The sequence below is a fragment of the Oryza brachyantha genome, chromosome 3 (assembly GCF_000231095.2).
Source record: "Oryza brachyantha chromosome 3, ObraRS2, whole genome shotgun sequence".
In the NCBI taxonomy this organism is placed as follows: domain Eukaryota; kingdom Viridiplantae; phylum Streptophyta; class Magnoliopsida; order Poales; family Poaceae; genus Oryza; species Oryza brachyantha.
Window position 1 is genome coordinate 2747875 of NC_023165.2, and position 18182 is coordinate 2766056.

At 43.2% G+C, this 18182-nt stretch overlaps 3 protein-coding genes across 6 annotated transcripts; all 3 read left to right on the plus strand.

Annotated features, from left to right (window-relative positions):
* Window positions 1-297: 297 nt before the first annotated feature.
* Window positions 298-3042, plus strand: LOC102715462 (1,2-dihydroxy-3-keto-5-methylthiopentene dioxygenase 2). Its single transcript, XM_006649375.3, has 7 exons — window positions 298-476; window positions 1452-1563; window positions 1718-1812; window positions 1885-1999; window positions 2127-2251; window positions 2489-2559; window positions 2642-3042. Exons 1-7 carry the CDS (start codon window positions 459-461, stop codon window positions 2700-2702), a joined length of 597 nt encoding a protein of 198 aa, XP_006649438.1. The 5' UTR covers window positions 298-458; the 3' UTR covers window positions 2703-3042.
* A 1130-nt stretch (window positions 3043-4172) lies between these two features.
* On the plus strand, window positions 4173-6879 carry LOC102715741 (heat stress transcription factor A-2d). The gene is made up of 2 exons (XM_006649376.3): window positions 4173-4928; window positions 5869-6879. The coding sequence occupies exons 1-2, from the start codon at window positions 4188-4190 to the stop codon at window positions 6661-6663; spliced, it is 1536 nt and encodes a 511-aa protein (XP_006649439.3). The 5' UTR covers window positions 4173-4187; the 3' UTR covers window positions 6664-6879.
* Window positions 6880-12839: 5960 nt separating this feature from the next.
* LOC102716020 (indole-3-pyruvate monooxygenase YUCCA8) lies at window positions 12840-17980 on the plus strand. Of its 4 annotated transcripts, XM_040521634.1 has the most exons (9): window positions 12840-13067; window positions 13164-13304; window positions 13397-13511; window positions 13613-13812; window positions 13957-14038; window positions 15070-15774; window positions 16095-16343; window positions 17058-17180; window positions 17295-17980. In XM_040521634.1, exons 5-9 carry the CDS (start codon window positions 13976-13978, stop codon window positions 17526-17528), a joined length of 1374 nt encoding a protein of 457 aa, XP_040377568.1. In that variant the 5' UTR covers window positions 12840-13067; window positions 13164-13304; window positions 13397-13511; window positions 13613-13812; window positions 13957-13975; the 3' UTR covers window positions 17529-17980. The 4 variants fall into 4 exon arrangements, with proteins under 4 accessions (XP_040377568.1, XP_040377566.1, XP_040377567.1 ...); XM_040521632.1 differs by having other exon boundaries at window positions 13397-13812; XM_040521633.1 differs by having other exon boundaries at window positions 13168-13304; window positions 13397-13812.
* Window positions 17981-18182: the final 202 nt, after the last annotated feature.

An 18182-nucleotide genomic window follows, 5' to 3' on the forward strand; every position in this document is an offset into this window, starting at 1 on the left:
CGCACGAATAATCCATGACCGCATGAGGCGGGATGGGCTTCAGGAACTTCGCCAGCGCACATGTAAGCAGTAAGTACGATTCGCTCATCTCTTTTGTCATCGTCTGACCATTGGTAAATTGTTTATCCATGCAGGTAAATTGTTTAGGCGCTGAAACGGAGAACGATTCCAGCACGTCGTGACTCGTGATAGAACTTTTTTCAGCGACAGCGTGCTTCATGCCGCGAACGCAAGTACACCCAGATCTCCCAATCTTACGCCGAGGCCCAGGGATGTTTATATAAATATGAGAATTTTTCGCGGGCCGTGTCAGCAAAATTCTCTAATTGCGTTAGCCTGAAGCTGTTCGTGTGACCCTTCTCTTCAGCTTCCACTCTTCCAGGCTATCAGGAATCGGGAGGGTTCCAACTTCCAAATAGTGGGAAGGCAACGCAGGGGCGGCGTGTGAGGTTCCGGACATGGAGAACCAGTTCCAGGTGAGATCTCTCTTCCCCAATCCTTTTTCTCCTGCTCCTGTTTGAGTCCTGACCTGCACTGCGATGTGACCTGTTGCGGCAAGAAAGTTATCTTGATCTTGTTTAGGAATCGTTGTAGGAGTAGGCGAAGGATGTACATGCGAATTGGAGGATAGGATTATGCTGTTGTTGATTTCTTCCCAAAAAAATGATTTTGGCTGCTTTGGATGATTGACTTTAGGGTGAAACTACGCTTTGTGGAATCTCAAATCAAATTAGACCGTCGATTATTCGATTTGCTGGTCGATTTGTACTTGAGGGCTTGCCAAAGTTGGGAGCTTGGTGTATGTAACATGGAAGTTGCTATTCAGTCCTCAACATGTGTTCTCGTCCTGTTGAGAGTAACCCTAAGGATAAAACATAATGGAAAAAGAAAGAAATAAATATTTAGTAAACCTAAAGTTCGGGATTGAACAGTCGTGACTTGTGGGTATCCGAAATTTTCAATGGTATAACATTGAGTTTAGCGGTCCTTATTTATTGAACAAAGTTTTTCCACTATCACCATCATGTCTAGACCACCCCTGCTTCAGTACTGTTTCTCTGTTGATACTAGAACTCCAGAAGTACGATGCCCCTTAAAGGTTTCAAGCTTGCTGCCACTTGGTTGACCTGATGCAGTCTTATATAACTAAATGTTTTATCTGTAATGTTCTATTTATGATGATTTTGCTAATTTTTTTGCATCCACTTGCTGTGGAGCATTTGTTGGGAGGCTCTTTTCCTATGGAGGTTTGTGTCCTGTCGACCAGTCTTGGAGCACTACTAGAATTACATGGATTTTGTAACTTCTGTTTGTTTTAGCATTCCTTAGTCTTATGAACAAGACGCTGATACAACATAAGTTATGTTAGATATTTTTCTACATTAGAACCCAGACAGTGGGTTATACCTGTTTCTACTGGTTCTGAAGTATGTTGTCCCTTACTAATTTAGGATGGCAAAGAGGAGGTCATCCAAGCTTGGTACATGGATGACAGTGAAGAGGACCAGAGGCTTCCTCATCATCGTGAGCCCAAGGAATTCATTCCTCTTAGCAAACTTTCAGGTTTGTACATTTACTGCTCAAACAACATGTTTAGTTTTTTTGAACTAACTCTTAGTAGAACTAGTGTCACCAGGCCAAAAAAAAAAGTAGAACTAGTGTCAAACTGCCAGTAAACTTGCCAGATGCTAACATGGCGCACAATTGACTCACCCAGAGTTAGGAATATTAAGCTGGCGCCTGAATGCTGATGACTGGGAGAATGATGAGAACCTCAAGAAAATCCGTGAGGCCAGGGGATACTCTTACATGGTTTGTTTTTAGAACTTATCATTGTGAGTTTCCAGTTCTATCTGCAAGATTAATATGCTTTTCTTTGTGCAGGACATTTGTGATGTGTGTCCAGAAAAGCTGCCAAACTACGAGGCTAAGCTGAAGAATTTCTTCGAAGAACACTTGCATACTGATGAAGAGATACGCTATTGTCTTGAGGGAAGTGGTATGTATCTTTATTATACTAGTTGAACACTTAAGACAAGAAAACTAGTGACTTGCTTCCAGCGACAATCTTGGGGTGTCATTTTTTTAATGCTTCTTACATATATCGTTTTCTCATGCTTCTCAAGGATATTTTGATGTGAGGGACCAAAATGATCAATGGATCCGTGTTGCAGTGAAGAAAGGGGGCATGATTGTTTTGCCTGCAGGAATGTATCACCGCTTCACACTGGACAGTGAGAACTACATCAAGGTATCATTTGCTTTCTTCCTTTATTACCGCGAGTAGTTTTCTACTGTGTTTTTATGATGTGAACTTATGTGTCTTAGTTACTATCTTTGTGAATATCGATTATCGTTTTCTTGTCATTTACTTAAGTAAATAGTATGTTCATTTCCTAAACCTATGTACCCTTTCTATGCTGTATCAAGAAAAGAAACATCAGTCTAATATGGAGCTGTTGTTTTTTTTCTTTCTATGCTTCTGTAGGCAATGCGTCTCTTTGTGGGAGAGCCTGTTTGGACACCATACAATCGTCCCCATGACCACCTGCCTGCTAGGTACCTATTCTTTCTGTTCTTCATTTTTCCTTTTACCTCCGGATTCTTTTTCTGGTTATTGTTGACTCATGCATAATTTCAGAAAGGAGTACGTCGAAAAAATTATCAACAGAGGTGGAACTCAAGCTGTCGCAGCTCGCTGAAGGCATTTCAACATGTGCTTACAAGTTGAATATTCTGTTTCACACCACAGATACTAAATAAGATGTGCTGCTGTTAGCTGTTGCACTGGTCTCCTGCCGACATATTTGCATCATTTGGCAGTAGTTTGCACAAACCTGCTTAAAATCTTCCTGAAAATCTGCATGTCACCCTGTCAGCTGTTTATATACAATAATGGCATTTCAGTCCACAGTCAGCAAGGGACCAATGACAAATGATTGCGCTCATGGTGTGCACATTTGTGATGAAACCAACAATGAGTCAATGATTAAAACCGGCTGTCTGAATCTCTAAATTGTTTTTTCAGCACAATGATTGCGTGCAATTGTACCAGCCCACTGTTACAGTGCGGTGGCTCACCTGCTGGCCTCTGTGGTCAGTCCTGCTCCTGTCGTGTTCAGGGTATCCGACGGTGCTGACCAAAATCTTTGAAATGATAGTGCTGATGCTGTTGATTACCGAAAAGTTGGGGCACATTGATGATGGAAAACCTAGTACTGTGGGTTCTTATGGACCATAACTTTGCAAGAGAAATTGTGTGCTAGTGAGATTGAACACGTTTATGTGTACTTTCTGTTGCCATTTGCCAAGTTGCTAGTACGGCCAACGGTGGAAGAGCTATTTTCAGGTCAGAACCAAACGTGCTATGGCATGAATCATCAATTTATCATACACTTATTTTGTGAGGCAGCAGTAGAATTGCTTGTGTGTGGAATGCAAAGCCTCACAATGGTATGCCAACCAATGAGTAGCAAATGAAAATATCAGCGTGTCAAGGTTCAGAAATTATTTAATGATGGCATGCCAGTGACGGGTGCCAAAATAAACACGTTCATATAGTTCATAGGATTTCGAATAGAAGGATTCTTTTCTGGGTTACCAGCTGTTAATGATGATATGTCGTGTGTTTTCGCGTGTTATGTTAAAATCATCTTTGCTGTGTTTCGGGAAGGGAAAAATAAAGCAGCATGTGAGAGAGCAGGTACAATAGCAGACTATAAACCATCTATAAACATATATTAAGTAGATAAAAGAGGAGATAGAAACATTGAGTGATAAACCAGCTAGAAACATATCTTAAGTAGATAAGAGAGGAGATAGAAGCAATGAGCTATAGATTTATATAGATTTATAGCCAATTGCAACAAAACTTAAAAACACAATATGTATATGACAGGTGAAACGTGATAATATATGTTTTATAGACGGCTATTATATAAATTGATTATTAGATTAACTATAAATAAATTGAAGCTAATGGCTGTAGCTCTGACCCATGTGATTTAGAGACGAAAAAGAATTCAGACAAGCTAAGAAAAAACTCAATAGGAAAAGAAGAAACTTTTCTTTTTACCCGCCGGCAAATCTATCCGGCGATCGTCTCCGCAAGCCGCCGGCCAATCACCGAGCGCAGCAACAAATTTTCTGACCCACAGGCAAAAGCGTCGAGCCGTCGAGGGGTGGTGATGAGATTCAGATCAGAGAAAGAAGATGGCGCGAGCTGTCGCCGTCGGCTGTCGATTCGCCCCCGCCCACTTGCGGCCGTGCCGGCCAACCTCAGCCACACCCTGCGGCGCCCACCCCCGGGGCTTGGGCCTCTGGAAGCTTCCGATCCGGCCGCGGCCACGAACCCGCAGCCGCGGCGGTCTAGAACCTTCCATTCCTCTCCTGGCCACTTGCTCTGCTGCCTCTGCCTGTACAGGGGTGTTTATATTGCTCGCGCCATGCCACTCTCCACCGGAGAGCGGAGCACCTCGCTGACTTGTCCCTTGCCAACCACCACACTCGCCGACCGCCGCGCTGGATTCATCCGTTTCCAAGAACAATTCTTCGATTGGGGCAGAACCCGCCTGGGGATTGTTTGTTGGGTGTGGTTTGCTGATCCACCTGCGATGGAGCCGATGCTGCCGGGGATAGTGAAGGAGGAGTGGCCGCCGAGCTCGCCGCCGGAGGAGGAGGATGAGGGGGAGGGGGACCCGTCGGAGGCGCCGCGGCCGATGGAGGGGCTGCACGAGGTCGGGCCGCCCCCGTTCCTGACCAAGACGTTCGACCTGGTCGCCGACCCGGCAACCGACGGCGTCGTCTCGTGGGGCCGCGCCGGCAATAGCTTCGTCGTCTGGGATCCCCACGTCTTCGCCGCCGTGCTGCTCCCCCGGTTCTTCAAGCACAACAACTTCTCCAGCTTCGTCCGACAGCTCAACACCTATGTGAGTCTCTTCCCCAATTCCCAGTGCCATTTTGAGTCCAACTTGTTCAGTCAGTTCGTCATTTAGATGTTGGTCCAGCCGAATTACCTGAACAATTCATTTTGAGTTTTCAGGATGACCTTGACTGAAGCTTTAAAATGGGTGTTTTTTCTCTCGTATTGAGTATTGCTAGGAATCCTGACTGTAGAACTAAATGGATGGAGCATTGTAAAATTCATTATTTGGGTGGAAATTGTTAAACAAAACCATATCTATTTCTGCAGTTTACTGGAAGTAGCTGTTCTTTGCATTGGCTGGAAGCTATTATTATGTATGGACTGGCAAACCTGATGGTGTTGGTAAACAAAATCGGTGGCATTATGTGTGTTTTTCGACTCAGCGCGAGAAATTTGTGCATGCAAATTATGCTTTCGATGGAGCTAGAAACTGGAATATCTTTACTGGTGCCGAGCTGTTGGCTGTAGGAAATTTCGATAGCTAGAGTTCTTCAATCGATTGTGGTGCTAACTGGTGCAGAACTGCAGATGTGGACTTGACATTATTTGCCTAAACTCAGTTATGTCCAATCCTTTTCCAGACACATGGATATAAACCCTCAACTCAAACGTTTTCAGTAATTCAGAATCAGGAAAGATCTCCATGAACGAACTACTCCCTAGTTTCTGACATGCTGTTTCTTCAATTTCTTACTGTGTAGCTAGATGGATCAAGACACTGGATGAAGCTACAAGAATCTTCAAAATTGTTTGTTCTAGAAGACTCCTTTGATCACCATCAAATGATGTAGTATACTGCTACCTGTTCTCTTAATGCTAATAAGTTTTGTCGCAAAACTATGTGAAACCTACCGGTTTACATACTTTGTGAGATCTGCCCTTATAGTTGTTTTTTATTGTCTGTGGCTTCTGTACTTGATCTAACTATAGGTTTTGTTTTGCAGGGTTTCAGAAAGATTGATCCGGACAGATGGGAATTTGCAAACGATGGTTTCCTAAGAGGGCAGAGGCATCTTCTAAAGATGATAAAGAGGAGACCATTGCCTTATCTCCCTGCATCACAGCATGCTCTTGGCACCTACCTTGAGGTCGGTCAGTTTGGACTGGATGAAGAAATCGACAGGCTAAAGCGTGACAAGAACATCTTGCTTGCAGAGGTTGTAAAACTAAGACACGAACAGCAAAGTACAAAAGCTGATATGCGAGCCATGGAAGAGAGGCTGCAACATGCTGAGCAGAAACAGGTCCAGATGATGGGTTTCTTGGCAAGAGCAATGCAGAACCCTGACTTCTTTCACCAGTTGATTCAGCAGCAAGATAAAATGAAGGGTCTCGAGGACACATTCTCGAAGAAGAGGACGAGGTCGATAGACATAGTGCCATTTCTCGGCCCTGAGGAGCTCAGCCAAAGCGATCAACTCGAGTCGGCATTCCAGTTTGATCCAAGGCCATTTGCTGAACTAAATGATGAACCTGGGAAGTCTGAGCTGGAGAATTTGGCACTGAACATTCAGGGGCTTGGGAAGGGTAAGCAAGACGTTAACGGGACTCGAATCCAGGCACGAAATCAGGCGAGCAATGAAACTGAGTTAACTGACGACTTCTGGGAGGAGCTTCTGAATGAAGGAGCCAGAGGTGAATGTGAAGCTGGGATGCCGGAGTTGGAGAGACGGAGGCCTAGATATGTCGATGCATTAGCTCAGAAGCTTGGTTACCTAAGCAATAGTAGCCAGAAGTAGAGTGCCCATACTATCCTCCGCTTCGTCGAACCATTTTTGTCATAGCTCTATTGTATATTGGTGTAATTATACTACAGTGATAGTTTTATTTTATAGACCTATCTCTATAGTTTATAGAGACAGGTATATTGTAGTGATAGTTTATAGATATTGTGTAGTACATTTATCCGGTGATGTAAAGTTGAGCCATCATTCTTAATGGTATATATTGACAATTTTTTGCATTCTTGTGATCTTTCTACTCATACTCGGCTTATGAACTGCTTGGTTACGGTGACACCTGAAACCTCAACTTGTAGCTGTTGCCGGTGTATGCAGCCACTGCGCTTAGGATAGTGACAGCCGGGGTCCATTTAGGGGTGGGAATGGGTTAAGACCCGTGTTTTTTTTCACAACCCTATTTAATTCTTAGAAAAAAATAGCTCAGAACTCTATACAGTTTTATTTTCAACCCGCTTTAAACCCGACCCTTAAATTTTATAGACAAAATAGTTGGACCCATTATCCCCCTAGGTCCATTTGAAGAGCGAAAAGTTCTCACTCTACATGGATGTAGCCTGAAACCTGAACTTTAGATAAACGATGGAAGCAGCAAGGTTTCAGTACAGGATGGTCAGGTGGTGGAATCCTGCTCCTGGGTTCTCTCTCCTACATGATCGACACAAAGTCTGTGATGAATAGGGGTTATCGGTTGAAACGATATATTTATAAACGAAAAATAATTTATAAATAAAACTTATATATATTTTTTAATATTAAAATTAACTTTTAAATTAAAAGCATAAGCAAAACGAGGAGTTAACTCACACTGTTTTGCCAGGGGCATTTAATTTTTTGTCACTCTAAATAGCACCTAACATATTTGCCACTCGCTGTCTATAACATGTGGGTCCTCATGTGTCTATGACATATGAGTCTAGTGGCAGTTAGCGCCATTTCTAAGAGTGGCAAAAAGTTAATTATTCCGTTTTTTTTTTTTTTGGCCAACGACAGCAGGAGTGCAGAAAGCCAGAAACGCCAGTAGCGCATCTGTTGGGCTGTTCGCGGAGAAACGGACGGGCCGATCCTCGCTGCTTCATGGGCCGGGCCGTTTCATCAGTTTAGCCCGCACGGTTTCGGCGAGGAGCGCGGGGTCGCTTGGTGGGCCGAAGAATCTGGGACTCCCGTATTCATGGGCCAACCCGGTGGAGGCTACCAGAGTTAGCGTGGGCCGAGGCCTAAAGCCTTCCGCTTCACCACTGGATCACGCGGCCCGCAGGATCGAGGCGCGTGGCCAGGCCCAAACGGAGCCCAAGACCAGCCCACGGTCAATCGATCTTGATTGGCCTCGTTTCCTAACAGATAACTTACTGCCAGCAGACGCCGTTTCGTCAAGCGGGCTGGCGCTGATGTTGGAGGACCTCTGTCCAGAAAGGAACAATTTTTTGGTTGGTGTGTGACGTGTGTCAAAGGTCATCCGTTTTATTTTAAATTTTTATTTGAAAGTTAAAAAATAATTACACGTTAATGTTTTATAAAAAATATATCATTTAACTGTTTAGAAAGCATGAAACATAAACGTGAGAATTTGGTTTAGCAACCCGGACGGACAAACGTGGTCGTATTCATGCTATTTCTTTATGTGTGCGTTGCCCATCTTTTCTGAGTAGGAAACCTAATGTACCTATGCAACATTTCTCATAGTTAAACTAGGATACATTTCACCCCTTGAGTTAAAAGGTACAGGGATAAATTACCCAAATTTTCCTCATCAGTTTGAACTTCAGGTTAAACTGGTCGATGCTCCTGCAACACAGTACATCAGTGTACTCCCCTGTTTTAAAATACAAACATTTCTCAAATTTATAATTTATACTACAATATAAGCATTTCCGCACTGATCTCATGATTACAATAATTACAATAATTCCAGAGCCAATAAGATAATTAGAAAGAGAATATAATCAATTCAAAATTAAAAAATTAACCACTGAAATGAGTAGAAAAGATTCTTTTGATATCTTCTTAGTCTATGCTAAACAAGCTAAAATAAATATTTATATTTTGGAACGGAGGTAATAGTATACACTGTAATTAAACCATAATACATTTAACACCTCATATTGTAGCTTCCATGTATCCAAGCAATCCTTAGCGCAAGTTTAAGTCTAGAGCCAACGTACTAGCTATAAAATCATATTAGAGTTAACACATATAATAGATTAACTATAAGGTTGTTTCTAATATTTATTCCCTATCTATTTCTCCCGTTGATGCATTTAGTACATTTTTCTTATAGTATGTATAGATCGAGTTAGCTCCAAACTCACTTCTTTTTGGTTTTTTCTCCTCGATGTCATCTTATAGCTAACTTCTTGTCCGTAAAGCGACACATATCCTGAACACAAGTGAATTACAGTACTCATTATAGCCTTATGTAGCTAGCAGAGGAGCGACACGTACCTGAAACTCACGCGAATTCCGTGGCAAAAAAAAGAGTTGGCAAGAATCACCTCCAAACTCAGGCGTGGAGATGAATGAAAGCACCATTGGTGCAGCCTTTGGAAAAAGCCCCACCATAAGCTAATCACAAAACCTTGGCATGCGTCATATAGTGGGGGTGAGCATGCATGCCATATTCTACTTTCTTTCAATTCCTTCTTCCATGGGACCACCACACCTTTCAATTATTCTTTAGCATCAACCATCTTTTCTACATATACAAACAATTAGCCATGAAAAAGAGTCTCCATAAAAAGCCCTAATCACCATCTCTCCCATTCCACCAACCCATCCCTCTAATCTCTCTCTCTCTCTCTCATCTCTCTCTTTCTGCCATGAGGTTTCTTCTACCTTATCTCGCTAGCTACCATGCCATGGATGCATGGCATCAGTTATGGAGGTATAGATGATGATGATGGGGTTGATTGTTCGCTTTGTTTGTGCGCCACAAGAAGATGAAGCTGCCAGCATGATCTGAGAGCATAAACGGTAGCAGTTCTCATCTCGGCAAATTCAGATCATCCGGCAGTTTCATCTTCTCATGGAAGCACACCAGCTAGCTGTGTATTGATCGATGAAACCCTAAGTAGCAGCTGGTAGCTTAGCTTCTCCTCACAGCCAGATCTAGAAAGGACAAATCGACGACGAGCAAAAGCAAGAGCTGTGTTCAGTCCATGTAAGTTCTGCAGCTTTACTTTGCTAGCTCCTCGATCAAATTCAGAGCTAGGGTTTTTATTGCTGCGATGAAGCCATGTACACATAAACTGATCTGATCTTGATAGATTAATTTTGTTTCTGCAGTGCAAATATCTCCTCTTCTAATTAGGACACTGTACTTAAATGTGATCTATGGCCACATGTTGTAACTTTGAATGTGCAATTTGATCTGTATCTGGACTATATATGGCATGCATCTTGTATATAGTCTCCTCAATTTGCAGAAACTGAAGTCTGAATATATAAGCCATAGGATCCGAAGAATGAATTTCTATTATATATCTCAGGTGACATATCCTTATCATCTCTTATAGCCCCAATTCCCTATTAAACACAATTACATAACCTAATGTTATATCAACATATACAACCTGTGTCATCCAACCTCTTGCAATACATTTAAACGTGATTCTGTTCTCCATGCATTAATTGCTCGGAATATATGAATCGGAGTGAATTAAGGTTATGTATTGTCTTAGAACTCCCTTAAATCATATAGATGTATATAGATAAAAAAACAATACCCCAATTAATATAAAGGATCGAGAATGGATCCATACGTTTGGAAATGGTAACCTAGGAAATATTTACCAAATCTAGATGCCAAACTTTTGAGGGAGGCAAGGGTTTATCCCATCATGTATTTTTTATTGTTTATAAATCAATATATAAATTGTTCCCCATAATTAATAAATTGTGGTTTTATGCCTCTGCATTAGAGGCCGGAGATGCAATACTTTAACTACTTATGAAATTGCTCCATTCTCTTAAAAGGAATATGAATCAAAGAGCAAATCTCTTGATGGTAAAAATAATTAGCAGTATGCTATTACCCTTCAGTATATATGATATTATTTTGCTTTTCAAATACACCGGTGCATGGCAAATCTTAATTAATTCCATGCAAATACATCTTTTGAAAAGTATCATAGTTGTTTTTAAATAGTTGTCTATTTAAGAAAAAAATAAGTACTATGAAACTAAAATTCAAGAGGAAATAACAACACAAGTACATAACTCTGTTTGAATTTTGCTTTGATATTTAAGTCCTTGATGTCTTTTCGTTATATGAATAGTCTTCTGTAGTGTGATAGATGGACCACTACTATGAATAATCAACCTATCAATATCCTTGATATTTTATTTACAGAGGTTGCTTAGTTGCTTCGGTGTACTGTGTAAACTAATCTAACAATGCACCAGTGACTTGAGATGTTGCCAGATCTGAGGAATTTTCGTTGTTGAAGGCATCTTATGCATGTCTGAATTAATATGATCTTTCATCTCAGCAAATTAACATGAGATCATTCTTTCTTTGATGCATGTGTGATAATCGTATGATTATCTCCTGTCATTAATTGCTGCATACTCATCAACAAACTCCCAACTCAAAGCTAATAATTTTCCCAACTTCACTGCACTGCAGATTTGGAGGAGTAATTAATCATCATCATCCAAGGCAAGATATTAGCTTTCTTTCCTAATTCTGAGCACTGACGCGAACTCATGGATTACACTTTGTATGCCAACTGCCACTAAAATAAACCTATTAATTAAGCTACAAATTATGAAGCTTTCAGTTGTAAGAGATCTACAGGCCGGCCGGTCCTGAAATTGAAGGAGACTTGTGTCTGTATCATGGCGGCGACGACCACTGAATAGATGCACGCCCGGCCGGCTGCATCCTGTGGCTGGAAACATATTGCTCGTCAATTCAACCAAATGGAGAGAAAAACATTCAGCATGCAGTTCTGATTACAAATATTTCTTTAACAGAAATCAGCCTTCAAAAGTTGTATCTTTAGTTAATTTGTTTGAATATGTTACTTTCATAATATCCTTTGCATATACTATCACTGTAATCCACGTATATATATATACTGCTATTGATTATTTTGGTTTTGTTTACAATTTTCTTCGTGCTTGTGGCTACAAAATTTATGTGGAATTCCTGCGGTGGAAACCATTGAATATATGAATGGGCACACTCCCCGAGCTACTCAAATGTCTTTTTTTAAAAAAAAATATTCTCTATATAAATATCTATCTTTTTATACGGTGGTACAAACTAGGACCCACACAAACACAAACTAAATTCACACATTCACTCACGCGTACATGTATTTTTCCATACTGTATGTGTAATTTACTTTTATAAATTAATAAATTAATTATTTTTTATCCTCAGATAATTATCGTCTATTCAACAATATCCAGCACGAAATGTACAGTGGTGACAAATGATTAGCACCACACTCGTTGAACTTTCTTGTCATACTGATCATCATCATATCCTACCCATGTATGGATAAAGCGCACACAAGTACTAAAGCAAGCCAACGCCTGCATGAACAAGATATGGATATCTGTCAGCATCACCAATGATTAATCATGATAGAGACATACAGTTGCGCCGTCTAGTCGTAATCCTAGGATTAGTGGCAACTTATATTAAAGTATATGTGTATAGACATACATACATCCTAGACGTAGACGTAGTTACTCTTTTCATGTCTAAGGTGTAAAAACACTTCACATATGTTTCTGCTCCTACATAGTTAAGAGTACAAATACTGTTAAATCTTATATTAATAATATAATAACTTATGTATGATGTCTATGAGAGACGCAACGAATGGAGTAACTACACTTGATAGCATATATATTTCTCATATGTGGTGACATATATAGATCTTCTGGAATTTACATGCACCGGATGAGATTATTCTGCATTAGCGGAGTATTGATTCATTGTTTTTTTTAATTTGCATATATATATATTATTAAAAGAAGCCAGGAATGTCAACTCTACCTCTGTGATGATGGCGTAAGCTGTCTCGTGCGAATCCTCTTCTGAGTTTCCGCCTTCGGAGAGAGAAAGCGAATTCCACATGCCACGAGCGAAAGCGGTTGTAGAGCTGCCCGTCTTCTCTTATGGAAAGTGTCTTTTGTTCGCAGCGCGCGGTTCTTTCTTCGGTTGCTCGGAACCGCGGCGGAGCGCCGCGCAGCGATCAAGGGGGAAACGAAAGGGATGATTCCTCAGGGCTAAATTCGTTAGATATTAGTATTACATCATTTGCTATGATCGGATATGTTTGCACTTTCATGCTTGATTTTGCAGGTGTGGGTGAAGCTGATGGCTCGAATTGCAAAGCCGCCCCTGCTTGCACGCGATGTGCTCGGTGAAATGCCCCTGGGACGCACAGGTTGTCCTTTTCTCGAGGAAGCTCCGTTCCTGTGAAATTTTAATGTAGATTTAGCTGGTTCTGGGTGTTGAACATGGTGTTTCTGTGCCATTTTAGCCAGAAGTTATCTTCGGTCATTTGCGCATTGCAAGTTGTACTACAAAAGGAACTGCTTCAGTAGCAGCTTTTCAGCAGCTTCACGATCGTTTTCTGGATGTGGGCAATCGGCTCAACCATAGGTGCTCCATGCCGTGAAAGGTAAATCTAGCAATGTTGTCGACTGTTTTCCACATTAATCAATTATGCCAACATTTTTCTTATCTAATGGTGCACGACTAACCTCCAAACAGGATATGTAAAATTTCTATAAAATGGATCAGGAACTCTTCTGACATTGAATACTTGCACATCATCGAATGTGGTTAATGTGATGATCCATGTGCTGATGGGATGTTCAAGTAGCTGGTTTGTGTCCCTCACCTTGTCTGTCAACACTGTAGAGTTTCTTCACCATATCAATTTTGAGGTATTTCAGATTATTTTTCTTTGGGTTGTGTCATACTTAGTGGAGACAGTGGGGATATCCAGGCAGGGAATCTGAAGAGCATGTAACTTCTACTCACTCGCATAAAAAAATCAGTACCTAATCTTTTACTGCCTGCTTATCTGATGAGATTTGGACTCAGTAAACTCCTCTAAAATATTATACAAAGTAAACCATTTCAATTATTCAGCTCAGTAGGCAAAACAATGAGGCTGGCTTTAGGTATGTGTCTTTCCTCCCTGCTTCCTACTTCCACTCTAACAGTTCATTAGTCTAAGTGAAATTATTTAGCAATTAGGTCCTAGGTAACTAGGTGAGTAGACTAATAAACTAGGCTCTAAAAATCTTCTGGATCTTATTTTGTAGCAAAAGGGGTTGACCAGGAATGCTGTCAAAGAGCAGAATGTCCGTTTCAGCATTGCTTGCTTGCAAATTATGTGTTTACATGGTATGTCTCTTCCTTCTCTTCATTAGTCATTACAGAGCACTATTTATAGAGATGCATACTTAGATACATGCTATTGCTATCCAAATAGCAAAAAAAAGGAAAACATTACATATTTGTAGAATTAATAGTTTATGGAAGCATTGCCAGTACGTATATTACTGATAAATTAGATACCTGGTTCGCCGTTCGCCCCCTCCTTCCAGAAATCAGGGAAGTGATTGGTTGAATGTACTCATGATAGTCGCAAACCAAGGACCACTATGGAGGCTTCACCTTAAGATATGCAGATCCAACACTGGAAACAATGTTCATGCATTGGCTGGCAATGGCACATACATGGTTGGTGACTTGGTTCTGTCAAAGTGCATTGCATGACAAGATTTCATACGATCTGATCTCTGGGTTCTAGGAAAGCCTAAGATGCATGCAAAGTTTACTTCTAGAAAAAACCAAATAAAAAATGCTTATATTAGATGGTATAAAACACTATTTCCCTTTTTTTCTTCATTGCCCTGAAAAGATTGGTGGCAATCATTCCAACAGTAGTGACAGAACTCATAAAAATAGCCCTGTACAATGTAAGGTGTCCCTTGTACATTCAGTCATTCACTTCCCCTTATATATAGGGGAGAGAGTAGAGAGGGACCCTCACCCTGAGCTCATTGAGGTGGCCAAATAGGTTCTGATCACACCTTTCTCCTCCTCCTCCTCCATGCTTACACTGGCACTGTAGTGCATGCAAGAGGAGAGGCAACAAAAGATGATGATGTCCTTAGCAGCTTAGGTTGTGGCTGCCTAGCTCTTCAACTAGCTTCTTCCTAGAATCCACAGAGAGAGGCAGATCACAGCAGGGTGTAGAAGAATACATAATGCCTATCTCTACCTGGTGCTAGCTCCATAGGAGATGTGTCCATTCCATTGCAGTGCATGAGCTAGCTAGTGTTTGTTTCCAAGAGGCCTGAGAGATCAAGCTGTGCATTTGTGTGCCATAGCTCATCGGTTCTTGTGCCAAAGATCCATCGATCATGCAGGGTGAGCAGGAGCAGCAGAAGGCAGGTGGTGGTGGTGGTGGTGATCAGAACCCCAGCCACTGCATTGTGCTGGATGGGCCCATCATCGTCGGCGCCGGCCCGTCGGGGCTCGCCGTGGCGGCGACGCTCCGGCAGCACTCGGTGCCGTTCACCATCCTGGAGCGCTCCGGCGGCGTCGCCGACCTGTGGACGAACCGCACCTACGACCGCCTCCGCCTCCACCTCCCCAAGATGTTCTGCGAGCTCCCCCACGTCGGCTTCCCGCCGGACTTCCCCACCTACCCGACCAAGCACGACTTCCTCGGCTACCTCCACTCCTACGCCGCCCGCTTCGCCATCGCCCCGCTGCTCCGCCGCACCGTCACGCGCGCCTGGTACGATGAGCCGGTGTCGCTGTGGCGCGTGACAACAACAACTACGACGACGACGACGTCAGCGGCGGCGTCGGAGTCGGCAGCGTCCGTCACCGAGTACGCGTCGCCGTGGCTGGTGGTGGCGAGCGGGGAGAACGCGGAGGTGGTGGTGCCCAAGGTGAAGGGGAGGGAGAGGTTCGCCGGGGAGGCGCTGCACTCGAGCGAGTACCGGAGCGGGGAGAGGTTCAGGGGCATGAGGGTGCTGGTCGTCGGCTGTGGCAACTCCGGCATGGAGATGTGCTTGGACCTCTGCGAGCATGGCGCAATGCCTTTCATGTCAGTCAGAAGTGGTGTAAGTACTAACCACTACTCCTACTCTTCATGCTCACTAACTTGCATATCATATATATTATCTCTTTTCCAACTGCCTGATATATTTGCCACTTAGCATGTTATTAAATTGCTCATTTTTCGATAATGAAAATCAATCCAGCCTCTACATCCATGATGCATATATGTATCATCCACTGTAACAAAGTAAATACTTTAACTGATGGAGTTTATAACTGAAGCACAAGTACATATATTATATGTTTATTTTTGAAAACAGGGACAAATATTCTACTGGTTGACATACACTCTAGCTTATCTGTTGCTGCGACAATGGAACAGGTGCATGTTCTACCGAGGGAGATGTTTGGGGCCTCGACATTTGGTATAGCCATGAAGCTACTGAGATGGCTGCCCATCAAGATTGTGGATAGGTTTCTACTCCTTGTTGCAAGGATGGTTCTGGGAGACACCGAGAAGTATGGTCTCAAGAGGCCCAAACTGGGCCCTTTGGAGATCAAGAACGTCACCGGCAAGAGCCCTGTTCTCGACGTGGGAGCATGGTCCTTGATCAAATCAGGAAACATCAAGGTATATGAATGCGTGATAACCCTGTCCCTCTCTTATCTCTCTACCCCCGGAAAGTTGGATGGAAGCAAGCGTCGAATGGAGCTAGGCTTCTTTCGCATGCCATGCCAAATCCTGCTTTTACTTTTGAGGTTTCCATAACATTCTCCCTAGCTTGTTGGCGAGTAGCTAGTAAACTGGTAAAAAAAATTACAGTTTTATCTACTTCTTACTGCCTAGCTAGCCTCTGATGGTTTCTTGGATTTTACCATCTTCCTGAATCCTGATGCAGAGCATGCATTTGTACTTTAGGGAGACACCAGATACGTAGCTTTCATGTAGTTGACGATCGAAGCGAGGTGTCGTTATTAATTAGGCATGGAAACAAAATAGACACTGAACAAAAAAATTCTAAAAACTAATTAAGCTGCATTGTTGTCGATCTAGGATCATCTGCTTTTGCATTAAAAAATAATCGACCATAATAACATTGGACTCATAGCCTTGCACTTGCACTGAACTCTATAGCAAGTATAGCAACAAGTCTAGTAGCAGTAGACTAGCAGTGTACTACTCGTACAGAGTGGTGTACATTCCTTTTGACTTGAGGCCGGCCTGTGGTGGCGTTGCTGCTCTCATGAAGTAGTCAGTAGTGTTATATAATTCTGCATGTGCAAACCTCTGATGGATGCTGCCTTGTGCTGTAACTGTAACAAACGCATGCATGTGTGCATGCAGATAGTACCGGAGGTGGAGTCATTCAGCGGCAGCGGGGCGAGGTTCGTGGACGGCAGCGAGATGGCGTTCGATGCCGTCATCTTCGCCACCGGCTACAGAAGCAATGTCCCCTCCTGGCTCAAGGTATACATGGCAGTAATTAATTAACACGTATATATGCATATATCTGTAGCAGCCAATGCCAATGTTGCTGATCGATCGGTCGATGGATGGATGGTACTACGTACTGTGTATCAGGAGGACGGCGAGTTGTTCACGGAGGACGGCAAGGCGAGGAGGGCACGGTGCCCTAGCAGCAGCGGCAGCGATGACTGGAGCTCATGGAGGGGCCCAAGGGGGCTCTACCGCGTGGGATTCTCCGGGCGGGGCCTGCTCGGCGCTGGAGCAGACGCGCTGGGAGCTGCCGCCGACATCGCCGGGAGGTGGCAGGAGGCGCAGCAGGCTACAGGCGCCAACATCTCCTCGGTGTAGCGCACAGGACGGACGCCGCTGCCATGCCATGCCTAATGCATTTTGAAACCATGGCCGGCGTCCGTTTTGCGTTTTGCAATGTTGCACGTACGCCCCAGCCTCAGCTCATGTGTGTGTACTACCTTAGCTAGATTGTGCGATCGATGCAACCCCGGCTTGTGACCGGCCGGCTGATGGCGCCGCTGTTCGTGAGCAGATGCACAGGTGTGTGTGCATGCATGGGAGGAGGAGGGGTACGCTGTGTGTGTGTGTGTGTGTGTGTGCAGTGCAGATGGGTGTTGCGACAAAGTTTTGCATAGGATGTTGCTTGTCTGAATGCGCCCCATGCATGCAAATGCGACGCAGATACGGCTGAAAGAGTGCAGGCGTTTTTCTTCTTTTTTTTTTTTTGTTCTGTTCGTCCAGGGGCGCAGGCCGTGCTGATGTCTGCATTACGTACGTACCAATTCCAACACCCCCTTTCGATTTGATTTGCTGCCCACCTATAGCTCGTTCGGTCCCCCTGTTGCTGCCTCCGCGCCCAGTGTACTGTCTTTTCCCTGCAGATCGATCGATACACATGCGCACACAGGAACCAAATTAACCAAGCATGCATTCCCAGCGTATACACAACCGGAATGGAATGGGTGTTTAATCTACGGGATTTGCTTTCGG

Bases quoted from the DNA above. Each gene is read 5' to 3' on its own strand.
- LOC102715462 (XM_006649375.3), top strand. The intron at 2,252-2,488 runs GTATCATTTGCT...ATGCTTCTGTAG, and splicing joins ACAGTGAGAACTACATCAAG to GCAATGCGTCTCTTTGTGGG. The intron at 2,560-2,641 runs GTACCTATTCTT...GCATAATTTCAG, and splicing joins CATGACCACCTGCCTGCTAG to AAAGGAGTACGTCGAAAAAA.
- LOC102715741 (XM_006649376.3), top strand. From the start codon at position 4,188: ATGAGATTCAGATCAGAGAAAGAAGATGGCGCGAGCTGTCGCCGTCGG. The intron at 4,929-5,868 runs GTGAGTCTCTTC...TTTGTTTTGCAG, and splicing joins TCCGACAGCTCAACACCTAT to GGTTTCAGAAAGATTGATCC.
- LOC102716020 (XM_040521632.1), top strand. From the start codon at position 13,976: ATGCTGTCAAAGAGCAGAATGTCCGTTTCAGCATTGCTTGCTTGCAAA. The intron at 15,775-16,094 runs GTAAGTACTAAC...ACAATGGAACAG, and splicing joins TCATGTCAGTCAGAAGTGGT to GTGCATGTTCTACCGAGGGA. The intron at 16,344-17,057 runs GTATATGAATGC...GTGTGCATGCAG, and splicing joins TCAAATCAGGAAACATCAAG to ATAGTACCGGAGGTGGAGTC.